Consider the following 14,600-nt stretch of genomic DNA (forward strand, 5'->3'; position numbering starts at 1 on the left):
TGTGTTTGGTCGATTATTTCTCTGTTGTTACAATGCTAATTGGCATTGTATTTTACATCGTTGGAAAGCCTGTTTATTTACCTTCACAATGATGTCCAACTTGTAAGGATCATGCATTTGTGGGATGAGCAGCACAGCTGATTATGTGGGTAGCGCCCAAGAAAAATTTGCCAAAATGCTCCGTCAATGGTAAACAGTGTATTCTCCTGTTGGTATTGACTCTTGTTTTGAGTTGTTTGGTGGATTGGATGATTGAACTCTCTATCAGTAACAATGGAACAAACAAGACATATTGGCAATTTTACACTTTATTCATTTAATACACCGTCAGGAGCCTCAGTAGCGGTGGAAGATCCATACGCAGCCACAGCAGCCTGGCACCTCCTCCTCATGCTGGTCACCAACCTGGTCACACGTTGCTGTGGGATGGCGTTCCATTCCTCAACCAGGATTCGTTGCAGGTCAGCCAACGAGGTTGTGTTGGTCACTCTAACACGTACAGCACGCCCAAGCTGATCCCACAAGTGTTGAATTGGGTTGAGGTGTGGACTCTTGGCAGGCCGTTCCATTCTCTCTACTCCCACATTGTGGAGGTAGTCTGTGATAACCCTGGCTCTGTGGGGACGAGCGTTGTCATCTTGGAGGATGAAGTTAGGTCCCAGATTGTGGCGATATGGGATCGCCACTGGCTGCAAAATTTCATCCCGATATCTACCTGCATTGAGATGGCCTTCAATGATGACAAGCCTTGTTTTGTCAGTGAGGGAGATGCCGCCCCACACCATGACACTGCCCCCACCAAAAGATGTTACTCCATCGGTGCAACAATCAGCATAGCGTTCTCCGCGTCGTCTCCATACTTTGACCCTGCCATCCAACTTTGGCAGACAGAACCTAGACTCATCACTGAACATGACATTCCCCCACATGTTCATGTTCCATTGTCTGTGTTGTCGACACCAGCGCAAATGGGCCTGACTAATCTAAGAAAACAGCTACAAACGTTTAACCGTCCTTATTGTCAACAGTAGCAGTAGTTTGTGTGTTTAGAGCTACCTTAATGACCTAAAAAAGAGAATTTATAAAGGATTCAAGCAATATGAATATAATCATCTTTATGTTTGCAGAGTTCAGTACAGACAGAGAGCAGAGTCTCCAGTACCCAGCTGTCTGTCTATGAAGAGTGACTGGTCCATAGGTGAACCTCCAGACTTCAGTAATGAACCTGGACCCTCAGACACAAAGTAAGAGAGCTGCTATATTCGACTTTCCGCACAAATGTATTTGCCAACTAAAATTTAACAGACTTCGTCAAATAAACTCTTCCTCTTAGTATCTGTGACAGCTGTCAGTCACCTAGAAAAGATGTAATCTAATCTAATAATAGTGTCAAATAGTCTAATAGTCTGGTGGCTTTGAAGACAGTGATATAACGGCTTCAGTTCCCCGTCAGAAAGGACTGTCTGACAGCGAGGTAAAGCAGCTGTGGACGGGAGCAGCAGAAAAAAATATTTTTGCCACCTAATATACTGTTTATATATATACATATATATATATATATATATATATGTATATATATATATATATACATATATATATATATATTTCTTTAAGTGTACGCTATATTTCGAATATTTTCTCTGCTTTACCTCGCCATCAGACAGCCCTTTCTGTGGGGAACTTAGGCCGTTTTATCACTGTCTTCAAAGCCACCAGACTCCATTCACATAAACAGTAACTTTATACTGACTATAAGGAAGTATATATACAGTACATGTGGCAGTGTCATCATGCAGAAACCTAAGTCAGGTCACGATGTGGGAAAACGTTTTTAGAAGGGCTTGAAGGGAAAACAGCATTTCGACGTTAAAACATACATACGTAGTGTTCAGATTTGAATACATAAGGAACACTGCTGGGAAGATACAGAACGATGTAAAAACAAAATGATGCCATGCCAATGCCATGATTTTGTTGATTGTGTGTTTGTATATTACATTTCTACTAAAATGTATTTACTAACGGAAGTTTAACAGACTTTTTTCGTGACAGGAAGAGAATTAATTTGTGCATTCTTCCTCTTCGTCTCTGTGACAGCTGTCAGTCACCCAGAAAAGCTGTAATCTAAGAGGACTAATACAAACTTTTAAACTAGATTATTGACAGTAGCAGTAGTTTGTGTGTTTAGAGCTACTGAAATGGCTTTGACATCAGAGAATTTATCAAGGATTCATGTGATAAGAATAAAATCATCTTGGCAGAGTTCAGTACAGACAGAGAGCAGAGTCTCCAGTACCCAGCTGTCTGTCTATGAAGAGTGACTGGTCCATAGGTAAACCTCCACACTTCAGTAATGAACCTGGACCCTCAGACACAAAGTAAGAGAGCTGCTACTAACTCATTTACATGACTCATTTTTCAGCTATCTCTGCCAATGTTTTCTGTTGATTTAGGTTTTATGTTGAAGTTTTTATTGAAGTATATTTGCAAACAAAAATGTAAACTTTTTGTAAGACAGACAAAGCTAAATCATTTGTGCCATTTTCCTCTTAGTATCTGTGACAGCTGTCAGTCACCTAGAAAAGATGTAATCTAATCTAAGAAAACAGCTACAAACGTTTAACCCTCCTTATTGTCGACAGTAGCAGTAGTTTGTGTGTTTAGAGCTACCTTAATGACCTAAAAAAGAGAATTTATCAAGGATTCAAGCAATATGAATAAAATCCTCTTGGTGTTTGCAGAGTTCAGTACAGACAGAGAGCAGAGTCTCCAGTACCCAGCTGTCTGTCTATGAAGAGTGACCGGTCCAAAGGTAGACCTCCAGACCTCAGTAATGAACCTGGACCCTCAGACACAAAGTAAGAGAAGAGAGAGTTCAACTTTTATTAATCACCAGCAGAACTGGCAAAACAAAATAAGCTGTCGATACAGCACTGTGCACACCCTCTTCACAGACCAAGGGCTCCGTCTAACAACAGAAACTTCTTCTACTTCGCTGGTAGTCATTTACCACAGAGAGTTTCACCCTGCCCCCTGCTGGCGGGTGTAATTATACACACTCAAACAAAAGACTGAATATTACAGCATATTACTGAATGAAAGGTTAAATAAATGTAACTAATATACTATAAAAAATTATATTTCTTTCAGGTGCTACATAAGCTGACCTGGTGGACGATGATGTATTGAGACTAAAAGATTTATATTCCTGATGCAGAACTATTAGTGCAGATACTGTTTCAACCTAAGATGGACCACACACAAACACACAAACTACTGATGGTATTTCTGTAGCAAAACACCTGAAAACCTCCAATTCACAATTTATCATCAATTTAAATCATGTTTTCATTCAGATCCACTGCAACAGGAAATAAACTGGGACACATTTGGAATGTTTACGTTAACAACTGTGAAATGGTCTACAGATCTGCAACTATTCAAAATCTGCAAGAATGTGCTTCAAATGTGTAATTCATTTTCTCAAGTTTGTCCTCAAAATATTTAGTTGGTTTGACTTCACCTAAAATCAGCTGTTATGACCTACTGGGTGTCATCTTGAATCAGTGCACATCATAATTGTGCAACATGTGGTGAAAAATCATCTGTAGAAATTATTTGCTCACCTTGATTATATGTGTTGATGGTTTGAGTTTGTTCTTTTACTACATATGTAAAATATGGTGAAGGAAAACTCTACTCAAAGGTCCACTTACTAATGATTTAGAGCTTGCAATTGAAAGCTTTGGATCATTATTATGTGGACCTTTGAGCTTAGATTCTCTGCACCACATCTTGTTTCTGAAGGTGAAAAACAAACATCTCTGGTGTAAAAGTATCTGCTGACAAAAAAATGGCATGAAATGGTCACTTCTGTTTTTCAGAATATTTGAATTCATGCCTTCATTTGATAGTTGACAGTAGAAAGTGTCAGAAAACATATTGACATTAAAAAAAGGAACACCATGACACCAGTGTTACATGCTGTGTGTCTCAGACTGCTGGTTTACCTCAATATTTAGACCACTTGTAACCTCAGTTCAATCACCTCAGTGGTGATATGAATGGAGTATAGAATTTATATATAAATAAACATGCTGTTACTTTCTGAATCTATTCTATGTGTTAATAATAAACACTTATAAAACAGGGAAACTGTGTCAGACCTTTCTGACTTCTGTCATCTTCCAGTAGTTATAGTTTATACAAGTTCTGTCCACTGAAACGGAGAAATCCATGACAGGATTTCAGCGCACGTTGTGAAGGTCATCCTGCGGCTAGCGACCATGCTAGCAACAGGCACGACATATTGGTAGCTATAACTAGTTAGTTTGTTAAATAACGTTAGCTATAACTAATTCAATAAATACCTTCCTAGACTTTTGTTGACCAGGTAGAGCACAGATGGAAATAATCCGAGATACCTTACTGGTGTGCTGTTCATCACTGTGGAAACTACAAGCTAGATGCTGCCCAAATCCTGTCATGGATTTCTCCGTTTCAGTGGACAGCAGTTGCATAAACTATAACTACTGGAAAACTAAAGAAGTCAGAAAAGTAAGAGACCGTTTCTGTGTCTTATAATTGTTTATTGTTAACACAATAAATTCAAGATGTTTATTTATATTGCAAATGTTGAAATTCTATACTCCATTCATATCACCACTGGCAGGCAGTTCATGTTTACTGTGATGACGCTGCCACCTTGTGGTTTCCCAGGGCGCCCTCTCAATATGTGCGTACATCAGCAAGTTACATATTTTATATAATTATTTTATCTCCAAAATAATGATTTTTTTTTTTAAATGGCCATTGTTCCCCTTTAATAAACAAACTTCAGCCAGATTACTAAATGTTTAATAAGACAGTCAGATAGGAAAAGCAGCCAATTGTTGTTTATTAAAGCAGGAGTTAAAATAAAGGAACATTTTCATTAGACTGAATGCTGAATTCAAACAGAAAAGTAACACCACTTTAACTCTTCTCTGTGATCATCTGAGCTTCGGTTTCGGCAAAGTCATGATATTTTTCACCAACAATCAACAAATAATTTTAGTAATAAAGTAATGTCTCCACAGAGAGAAGAAGAGGAGTCATGTTACACTGGAGGAGCTGCTGTCAAGATCCAGAACAAAACCTGGACCTCAGACAGCCAGTCAGACCAGCACTGTACAAAGTAAGACTGTAGATCTGTCTGATGATGTCTTCATGTCTGAAAACAGGACTTGTTGTTTTAATATGTCACAAAAGTGTGTGAAGTTATATTTGGATACCAGCAATAAAAGGTGTTTCCACTGTTAAGGAGGACCCAATGCAATATAAACAGTTTAAAAGATTTATTTAAACTGCTTAAACTATCATAAAACAGATAAATAAAATCAGATAAAACAGTGGCAATTGAGATAAAACTACAACAAATGTCCTTAGAATGGAGGTGCTAAAGTCCAATGGCACAGCGGGCAATAAATAGTTAAAAAAAGGGGAGTATTTAAGTCTCAAGATGTCAAAGGGGGAAGGGGGTCCTGAGGCCGTCGGCTCCTCTGTTCCGGCCCTGCAGCTCTGCTGCACCCTCGTCCGTCGTTGACGCTACGGAGAGAAAAAGGGAACCTCAGTGGCCAGCGCACACAAAGTAGCAGCTCACACGCACACACCAGAGATTGCTTGGTTCACTTTCCTTTACTTATCGTTTAGTAGGCGTTGAACTAAGTCTTTTCACTTCCGTCTAGCTCGTCCCACAGCGGCCCGTGTTCTTGTGGCAAAACGCACCGGTGAAGCCGCCTCTGTCCCAAACTCGCGTGTCAAGCTCCGCATCCTCGTTCCCTCGTGCCTGCTTGTTCTCTACCTTTGTTCAACTCCTGCGCACCTGTCCACAATCAACTTAAAAGAAGCACAGCGTCTCTGTCTGCCAATACGGAGCTGTCAGGGGTGTGTGAATCAATTTGTCACAGCTGTTTCTCATCCGTTAATCACCTTGATCCAAATTAAAAACAAATCAGTAAAACCAGATATGAAATATAAAAACCCATGCAATAATAAAACTGGAAAACATGCAACACCACAACATCAATAAAAACAATATAAGAAATACATATACACACATGATAAAACCCATAATAATAAATAAACATGCGACACTGGATCAAGTGATTAAAAAAACTATATCTTACTGACAAATACACTGACTATTGTTGTGACAACTGTTTAAGATCTTCTCCACCATACATATCTGCTCTGCATCACTTGTACTTTGTTCTCCTTTGAGAGAAAATCTGAACCCAAAAGAAATACATTTATATTTTTGTTTTGTTTTTATGATAGCACTCCGTCTTTGCATTAACCAATCAGAATGATGTTTGTTTTCCATCTGCATAGATGAAGATGGAGAACTATTAAACTCTGTGTAAAGCAACAACATCACTGTTCTATCACAGACAGACAGTCACACTGACTAACAGCCAGACAGCAGCCTGAGACACAACAAGAGACACAGACTTTGAACAACAGGCCACATTAGCTTTCCTGCTAAAGTCTCCTTCTCTAACTTACAAACACACGTCTGGTCCTGCAGAGCGACACGTTGAACAAGTGACCAAACAAACACCCACTGAGGAAAGCTGCACTGCTAACATCAGTTTTCAGGCTACAGTAGAGTGATGATTAGCTCGTCAGTTGCAGCACATTAAACATCTTAAAAAGTGTTAATATATAATATCTAATGTCAATATTGGTTAGTTTAGATGTTTAACAGGGTCCTGTCACTGCAGTTCCTCTGCTAAAAAAAACACTGTCTGCTCTCAGTTTGTAAGTTTCAGATTTCAGCACATTTGTTTACTTTTTGTCTTTTCCTGTTTTCTGTTCTGCGATGTGCCAAGTCATGAATACATGCGTTACCACTGCAAGACAAACCGAGCTGAGCTGTAGTCACATCAGTTTTTTTTATTTACTGCTGAAAACTCAACATTTCCTTCTGCTTCACATAATAGTCCTCCACTAGCAGGAGACTTTTATTTTGAAGCAGCTTCAGGAAATGCAGTATATCTGCCAACAAGACATGAACATATTCCGGGATATTTGATCAGTTTTAAATATTACAGGGAGGTCGGAACAGCCACAGTGAGCTGTTTAGATGAAGAGCTGCTGGCGAGCAGCTGAGTCTCCGCCTCCTCTGCTGTCAATCAAACATGTACACCAACACACAGTCAGAGGCTGAGAGAGAAATGAGCATTTCTGGTGCTTATCTTTAAAAATAAAATCTATTAACAATAAATATAAAAATCACCTTGACGTTAGTTTTGACTTCAAGATGATGGGATGATGACTTTATAACCTTTACTTCTTTATAGGTTGTTATATTGATATTTTCATGTTAGCATTGGAGTTTCTTTGTTTTGTCTCAAACGTGTCTCTCTCTTTCAGCAGATAGAGGTCTGCAGGAGGTTTTAGATGAACATAAGATCAGCCTGAAGAAGAGATGTGCATGTGTGACTGAAGGAACTGATGAAACAGGAAGTGAAACCCTCCTCAACAGGATCTACACTGAGCTCTACATCACAGAGGGACAGAGTGAAGAGGTTAATACCCAACATGAGGTGAGGCAGCTTGAGACAGCTTCCGAGATGAAGACCCTCCATGACACCCCAATCAAGTGCCAGGACATCTTTAAAGCCTTACCTGACCAACAGGGACACATCAGAGTCGTTCTGACGAACGGCGTCTCTGGCGTTGGAAAAACCTTCTCAGTGCAGAAGTTCACTCTGGACTGGGCAGAGGGCTGGGAAAACCAAGATGTCAGTCTGGTGATTCTGCTTTCGTTCAGGGAGCTGAACTTGATCAGAGATGAGCAGTACAGTCTTCTCATGTTGCTCCATGTTTTCCATCCAACATTACAGAAGGTCACAGCAGAGAAGCTCGCTGTCTGTAAAGTTCTGTTCATCTTTGACGGCCTGGATGAAAGCAGACTTTCACTGGATTTCCACAACAACGAGGTTGTGTCTGATGTCACCCAGAAGTCATCAGTCAACGTGCTGTTGACAAACCTCATCCAGGGGAATCTGCTTCCCTCAGCTCTCGTCTGGATAACTTCCCGACCTGCAGCAGCCAATCAGATCCCTCCTGCATGTGTTGACAGGGTAACAGAAGTACGAGGCTTCACTGACGCCCAGAAGGAGGAGTACTTCAGGAGGAGATTCAGTGATGAAGAGCTGTCCAACAGAATCATCTCACACATCAAGACATCCAGGAGCCTCCACATCATGTGTCTAATCCCAGTCTTCTGCTGGATCACTGCTACAGTTCTGGACCACATGTTGACTACAGACCAGAGAGGAGAGCTGCCCAAGACCCTGACTGATATGTACTCACACTTCCTGGTGGTTCAGATTAAGAGGAAGAAGCAGAAGTATGAGGGTGAAGGACATGAGACGAGTCCACAGGAGCTGACGGAGGCTGACAGGGAAGTTCTTCTGAAGCTGGGGAGGCTGGCGTTTGAACAGCTGGAGAAAGGAAACATCATGTTCTACCAAGAAGACCTGGAGCAGTGTGGTCTTGATGTCAAAGAGGCCTTGGTGTACTCAGGAGTTTGTACAGAGATCTTCAAAAGAGAGTGTGTGATCTTCCAGAAAACAGTCTACTGCTTTGTTCATCTGAGCATTCAGGAGTTTCTGGCTGCAGTCTACATGTTCCACTGTTACACAAACAGCAAAACAGGGGTACTGGAGGACTTCCTGGGAAAAACACATCTTTATTCACTCCTGGAGAGAGCCATGGAGAAATCCCTCGAAAGTAAAAATGGCCACCTGGACCTGTTTGTTCGCTTCCTTCATGGCCTCTCTCTGAAGTCCAACCAGAGGCTCTTAGGAGGCCTGCTGGGTCAGACAGACAACAGTCCAGAAATCATCCAGAGAATCATCAACAACCTGAAGGCGATGAACAGAGATCATATCTCTCCTGACAGAAGCATCAACATCTTCCACTGTCTGACGGAGATGAACGACCAGTCGGTACATCAGGAGATCCAAGAGTTCCTGAAGTCAGAGAACAGATCAGAGAAGGAACTCTCTGAGATCCACTGCTCAGCTCTGGCCTACATGCTGCAGATGTCAGAGGAGATTCTGGATGAGTTGGACCTTGAGAGTTACAATACAACAGACGCGGGACGACGGAGACTGATTCCAGCTGTGAGGAACTGCAGAAAAGCTCTGTAAGTCCAGATGTGATTAACTTTATAGATCAGTGTGGATTAGTAGTTTAGTTTTTCAAATATACACACTATAAAATTATTCTTAAAATATAATATTTTTATAAGTGTTCCACGTAGGGGTGGGCGATATATTGAATATAGTCGATGTATCGCTGCTTGTCCCACGCGCGGTATATAAAATGACTATATCACGAACATCGAATACAAATTGTCATGTAATGTTTTTAAGCCACCCCGCCGGCATGAGACTCGCTTTGGCATGTCCTCCTGTCCCTCTCTCTCCTCCGGCTCCCTCTCACAGACACGTCACAGACTCTGCCCCCATGCATCCAGAGTTCTCTCCTGGGTGAGTGTGTGCAGGGTTTTACCTGCAGAGAGGATTACGAGGCGGCCGCCTCTGTCAAATATCTCCTCGCCTCCAGCTCCGGACTTAACTCTGACGGGTGTTTCATGGAAAACACTATTTTCTAACAAGCATTGCTGGATGGATTTTAGTCATTTGTAACTACATGTGCGGCATTATGCCATTGTGTTGGCGATGTAACAAACAGCACAGTGAACCAGAAGCCGCTTTGGTTTTCGGCTGGATCGCTGCAAAGCGGGAGCAGCTGTGTTACCGCTGGTAACGTTTTCTCCACCACAGCAAAAAAATCCACTAAAGTAAACAAAACCCCCTTCCCCTCCCGTTTGATGTTATAATATAGCTTTATATCGCCAGTTGGCGTTTATAAACGCCGTTGCAAGCGGCAGTCTGCGTTTGTGAAAGCCGCTCCATCCGCCTCTTTACATGTGTGCCATGAACAGTTTCATAATGAACCGAAAATACTTTTACACTTCTCAGTGGGCTGGCTGGCCCTCACCGGGCGCATTTCCTCCAACAGTCCGCACACTGCTCTAGTTCGGCTCGGTAAGCCCCGGGCAGGGAGGGGGGATTGGCTCGTGGCTCCGCGGGGGCCGTTGAGGGCTCGCTGTTCCCTTTGTCGCTGCGGGGAGGGGCGGTCCCCTGCTCCGTACTTAAGTACAGTACTTGAGTAGCCTACAGTCCACCACTGCTAGAGCACGACATTAAAATTGTTCCAAAAGAAATAACTAATGAATATAAACAAGAATGTTTTAATGCAGTGTGCTGCAGGGACTACAAGAATCATCATATTGGTGTGATTCTGTGCATCAAAGGGTTAAATTGAGCATTTATGAAGTGCTTAGAGGATATTTGAAAATATCGCGATATATATCGTGTATCGCGATATAGCCTAAAAATATCGCTACATTATTTTTAGGCAATATCGCCCAGCCCTAGTTCCACGTGTTTATTACATAAATATGTCAGTTGTATTTTGTCACAGAGGTTCTTGAGCTGTTTCAAATGTTGAGTTCAAAAAATGTTTCAGTAGATTGTATTTCTAGCTGTCAAGTTAATGAACACATTTATTCTATTTATTTCTAATATTTGTTACATCTTACAGTTTTTTCTTATTTATCTTTTTGGGTGATGGAGGCGACATGTGAACTTGGTAAAACAAATGAAAAAAACAAAAGATCAGCTGGCTGATGGAGCGCTGGGTCTAACCGGTGTAACGGCAGCAACAGAACGTTTGCTGGTCTGGAGGGGAGTTGGGGCGGTCCTGGGATCAGAGCCCTTGTGCTGGGGTTTGCACTGGCTGAATTTGAGCTAACTGCTAACTGGGGGTACGTCTTCTGGAGCTGCAGTACACTCTACTCCCGGCAAAGCAGCCTCCCGGCAGCGGGGAGGACGAGGCGGGGGTGCGAGTCGATTTCTCATTTCTGCTTCTTCTAATTTAATCCAGACAGTGCAGTGTCCGTTCAGAGCATGTCGGCTACTCGCGGTTAGGAACACCGGTGAAGTACAGTCTGTTTCACAGGAAAAAACATACCCCGGTAGCTGTTACTAGCAGTCAGAAACATTGGTGAAATACACTTAGCGGAGGTAATTTCCAAATAGGTGTATTAGTTGCTTGCTTTGACACAACCACCACAGTTATAAAGTAGAGCATGGATTTAATTATCGGAGGTATTTTCCTGCAGGTACCGTTATTAGTGTTATTTGACCGGACAGGTATACCGAATTTTACCACTAGGTGTCAAACTTGACTCAGCAACTGAAGCTGAGCCCATGAATGAGAGTGGAGCGACTCCAGTCTACTTGGTGGCAGTAATGCACCTCTAAGCTGGTTTGCCATTCGCCAATAAACACTAAAGAAGAAGAAGCGGCACAACATTACACGTTACCTTTTGTGTTTTTGGGCTCATCTCTTTGCCATGTCTCGTCTTGTCACCCCAAAAAAACACATGAACTTCCTAGTCAACAAACCTCTTCCCCCTACCTCCTCTACTAACGTTTGATCTCCTTCATGTTGCCGTTCTCGGCTCATGGCCTGTCGGACACCACTGACTCCGTTAGTCTGTTTATGAACCATCATAATATCATAATATTACGTTAATCACGTTGTCATATTGATTATTAGTAATGGAATACAGGCTGGATATAACACTGTGACTCTGTTGGCACAGGTTGTTGAGGTAGGCTACTTTTTAATTTGCCAGAATGTGTCATAATGATAAATGTCGGTTCCGCCGTTTAGCATAAAATCAAACCGGTTTAAGCTTGTACATCGGACCAGACCGGCAAAACCGAAAATCTACCCAACTCTAGCATTAGCCACCGTAAACTACGGGTCATAAGAGACAACGATTGTCTTTGTAAAACCCCTGAGTGTGTTGAATCGAGCAATGGTGCATTTTATTGCTAATGAATTCAAGTTGTGTTCCATAATCTTGATTTTAAGTCTTTCCTTTTATTCTGTTACTCACAGAAAGAAACTCAGGTGTTTCTTTCTCTTGTTGGTGTAGAGAAGAGTAGTAGCAGGAAATACACAGCTTCCACCAATAACAGCGGTCCGATGAATATATAACAGCAGAATGGTAGAATTCTGACTATTTAAGAGATCTTATACACACCAAAGATCAATGTTATGTTTTTAATGCTGATACACTGATAACATCTTTCTGATGACATTATGTTGAAAATAATGAAACCTTATTGGTTCGTTAATTGTGTTTGTGAGCTGAATACATGTGATGCTCAGAAAAGAGTGTTAATGACAAAACGCCATGCAGTCATCAAAATATCTAGTTATATGAATGTTTAATTATGTACAAGTCTAATATTATTACGCAATTTGTTAAATTCCTCTACCGTTTGGCAGCAATCACTGAATTTTCCCATTTATGGAAAACAGTTGGGACATTAGGGAAGCCTCAATGTAACTACATGTTCTCTCTCTCCATCTGCAAGATTAAACAAAAACAAATATTAAAAGTCTGCAGGTTAGAGAGAGAGTGATGAGAATTATTGTTTCATGTCAAACAGTGAGATAAGATTAAATGAACCACTGATGTGAGGAGAAAATGTTAATCAAAGAAGTATATATCAAACTGTTTAGTCATCAAATGCATGAAGTAAATATAAACTGTCCTCTTTCATAATAACATATTTTTTAATTTGTGTGTCATGACAGACTTTCTGAATGTGAACTCTCAGATACTCACTGTGAAGTTGTGGCCTCAGCTCTGAAGTCCAACCCCTCCCATCTGAGAGAACTGGACCTGAGTAACAACCACAACATGCAGGATTCAGGAGTGAAGCTGCTTTCTGCTGGACTCGAGAGTCTAAACTGTAGACTGGAGAGTCTGAGGTCAGTTCACTGACTGTAACTTATGTAGTTTGTACACACACTCTCTCTGCAGTGGCTCTGCTCCAGATGGCTCTAGAGAGGGACATTCTTGTTTTTGCGTCGGCCACCGTAGCTCTCCAACACGCTTGGCACACAGGAGAGGTTTCAGTTGGTTGCAATCTCCTCACCTCACGGCTAGATATCGCCAGATCTGGACCTTTAACCACAGACCTTATTTCAGGCATCTAACTAAAAACCCACTCAAAAAAAACATTGACTTCCAGACGAGGGAACAGGAAGTGCTTAAATGCTGACTCATTTCTGGGTTTTAGGACTCATTCCTGTAGCACTCTATTTGAACATGTCTTAAGGTGCAGCACTCTTCAACAAACACGTATTGCACCAACTTAAAGGCACGTAAATGATGATTATGAACGACACCATCAAATTAGAGGTTTCTCTGGTTATGAGTTATTTCCCACATTCTTTTTGACAGCAGATCTAACTGTGCTCTGTTTTCATGTCAGCATTGTCTAATTATTTGAAGCCGCAGACATTTAGATTGCAACAACAACCAAATAAATATTCTGCATCGGAAACCTCTTTGCAGGTTCATATTTTTTTCAAGTCTATCTGAATAAAATACTCACATGTTCATATGTACATTCAAATAGTTATTGATGTATGTCATCATTCATTCTGTCTGTGAAGCAATCCCCGTATAACCTGAGTGTTATCAGATGAGGGCAAAATCCACAGACTTGTTCTGTGTAAAATGACCTGTAAAGTTGATCTTAAACTAATCGGAGGCTTTAGCAGTCTGAGTTTTATGTATTAGGGCAGGGTGACTTGGAGAAAATCAAATATCACAATATTGTTTACCAAATACTTCGATATCGATATTGCGACGATATTGTAGGATTAACCATTGGGGCTTTCACAAAATATTTACACAATGAGACTTTTGATAAATAATCATCAGTAATGTGGATCTCATGACAAAATGTAAATGACAAATGATAAAACAGCTAGAACAGTCTGGTAAGTTCAGAAAATTACATTACTTCACTGTAATGTAGCCTTTAAAACCAGGAAACAGCCAGTACCACAAAGAGGGAATTTGGTACTAAACAGTCTATGACGTTGGTAAATACTTGTGATGGGGAAAAAAAAAATTCACTTACAGTACTGTATGTATCGCAATTTCTTTTTTAGGATTTTGAAATAGGTTTTTTAATGCCAGAATCAATATATTTGCTCCATTTGAGTCTATGCGGAGGTAGAAAGAAGTTACCGCTTTTATTGTTGTAGTCTGAGTGACGTTCCAACCAAAACAAACCAGTCGGCTGCCGTGAGCTGAAACGATAAAGTATTAAACGGCGGAGGGTCTGCGTGGATTCGACCTGCACCCTCCCATTTTATATCCAAAGTGGTAAACACTACACATCCAGTAAAGTATGGAAACACTTTGGGTTTCCGACATTGCAGGAAAAGCAGAGCTAGACATCACGGATAAAGCTACAGGAAATGTTATCGTATTGCGGCAACCTGCGGTCAAGTCGGCTGTCACTCTCATCTCCGTGGTCAAATGGGCCGACGATACAACTGTAGAGCACCCATATACTGACATTTATGTTAAATGCATTCAAACGGCCGTGATGGAGCTGACCATGGATGTATAAAGAGAATAGAGTTGACGGGAGAGC

The 14,600-nt window shown here is 41.2% G+C and overlaps 1 protein-coding gene across 1 annotated transcript in view; it reads left to right on the top strand.

Moving 5' to 3' along the window:
• LOC141781478 (uncharacterized) overlaps positions 1 to 14,600 on the top strand; it is a 50,490-nt gene that overhangs the window by 6,264 nt on the left and 29,626 nt on the right. Inside the window, exons 6-11 of the mRNA XM_074657237.1 lie at positions 1,128 to 1,244; positions 2,262 to 2,378; positions 2,742 to 2,858; positions 5,079 to 5,176; positions 7,417 to 9,199; positions 12,739 to 12,915. Of these exons, the coding sequence (XP_074513338.1) occupies positions 1,128 to 1,244; positions 2,262 to 2,378; positions 2,742 to 2,858; positions 5,079 to 5,176; positions 7,417 to 9,199; positions 12,739 to 12,915 (2,409 nt within the window). The remainder of the gene's footprint in view (positions 1 to 1,127; positions 1,245 to 2,261; positions 2,379 to 2,741; positions 2,859 to 5,078; positions 5,177 to 7,416; positions 9,200 to 12,738; positions 12,916 to 14,600) is intronic.

Source organism: Sebastes fasciatus, chromosome 13, assembly GCF_043250625.1.
Source record: "Sebastes fasciatus isolate fSebFas1 chromosome 13, fSebFas1.pri, whole genome shotgun sequence".
Taxonomy (NCBI): Eukaryota; Metazoa; Chordata; class Actinopteri; order Perciformes; family Sebastidae; genus Sebastes; species Sebastes fasciatus.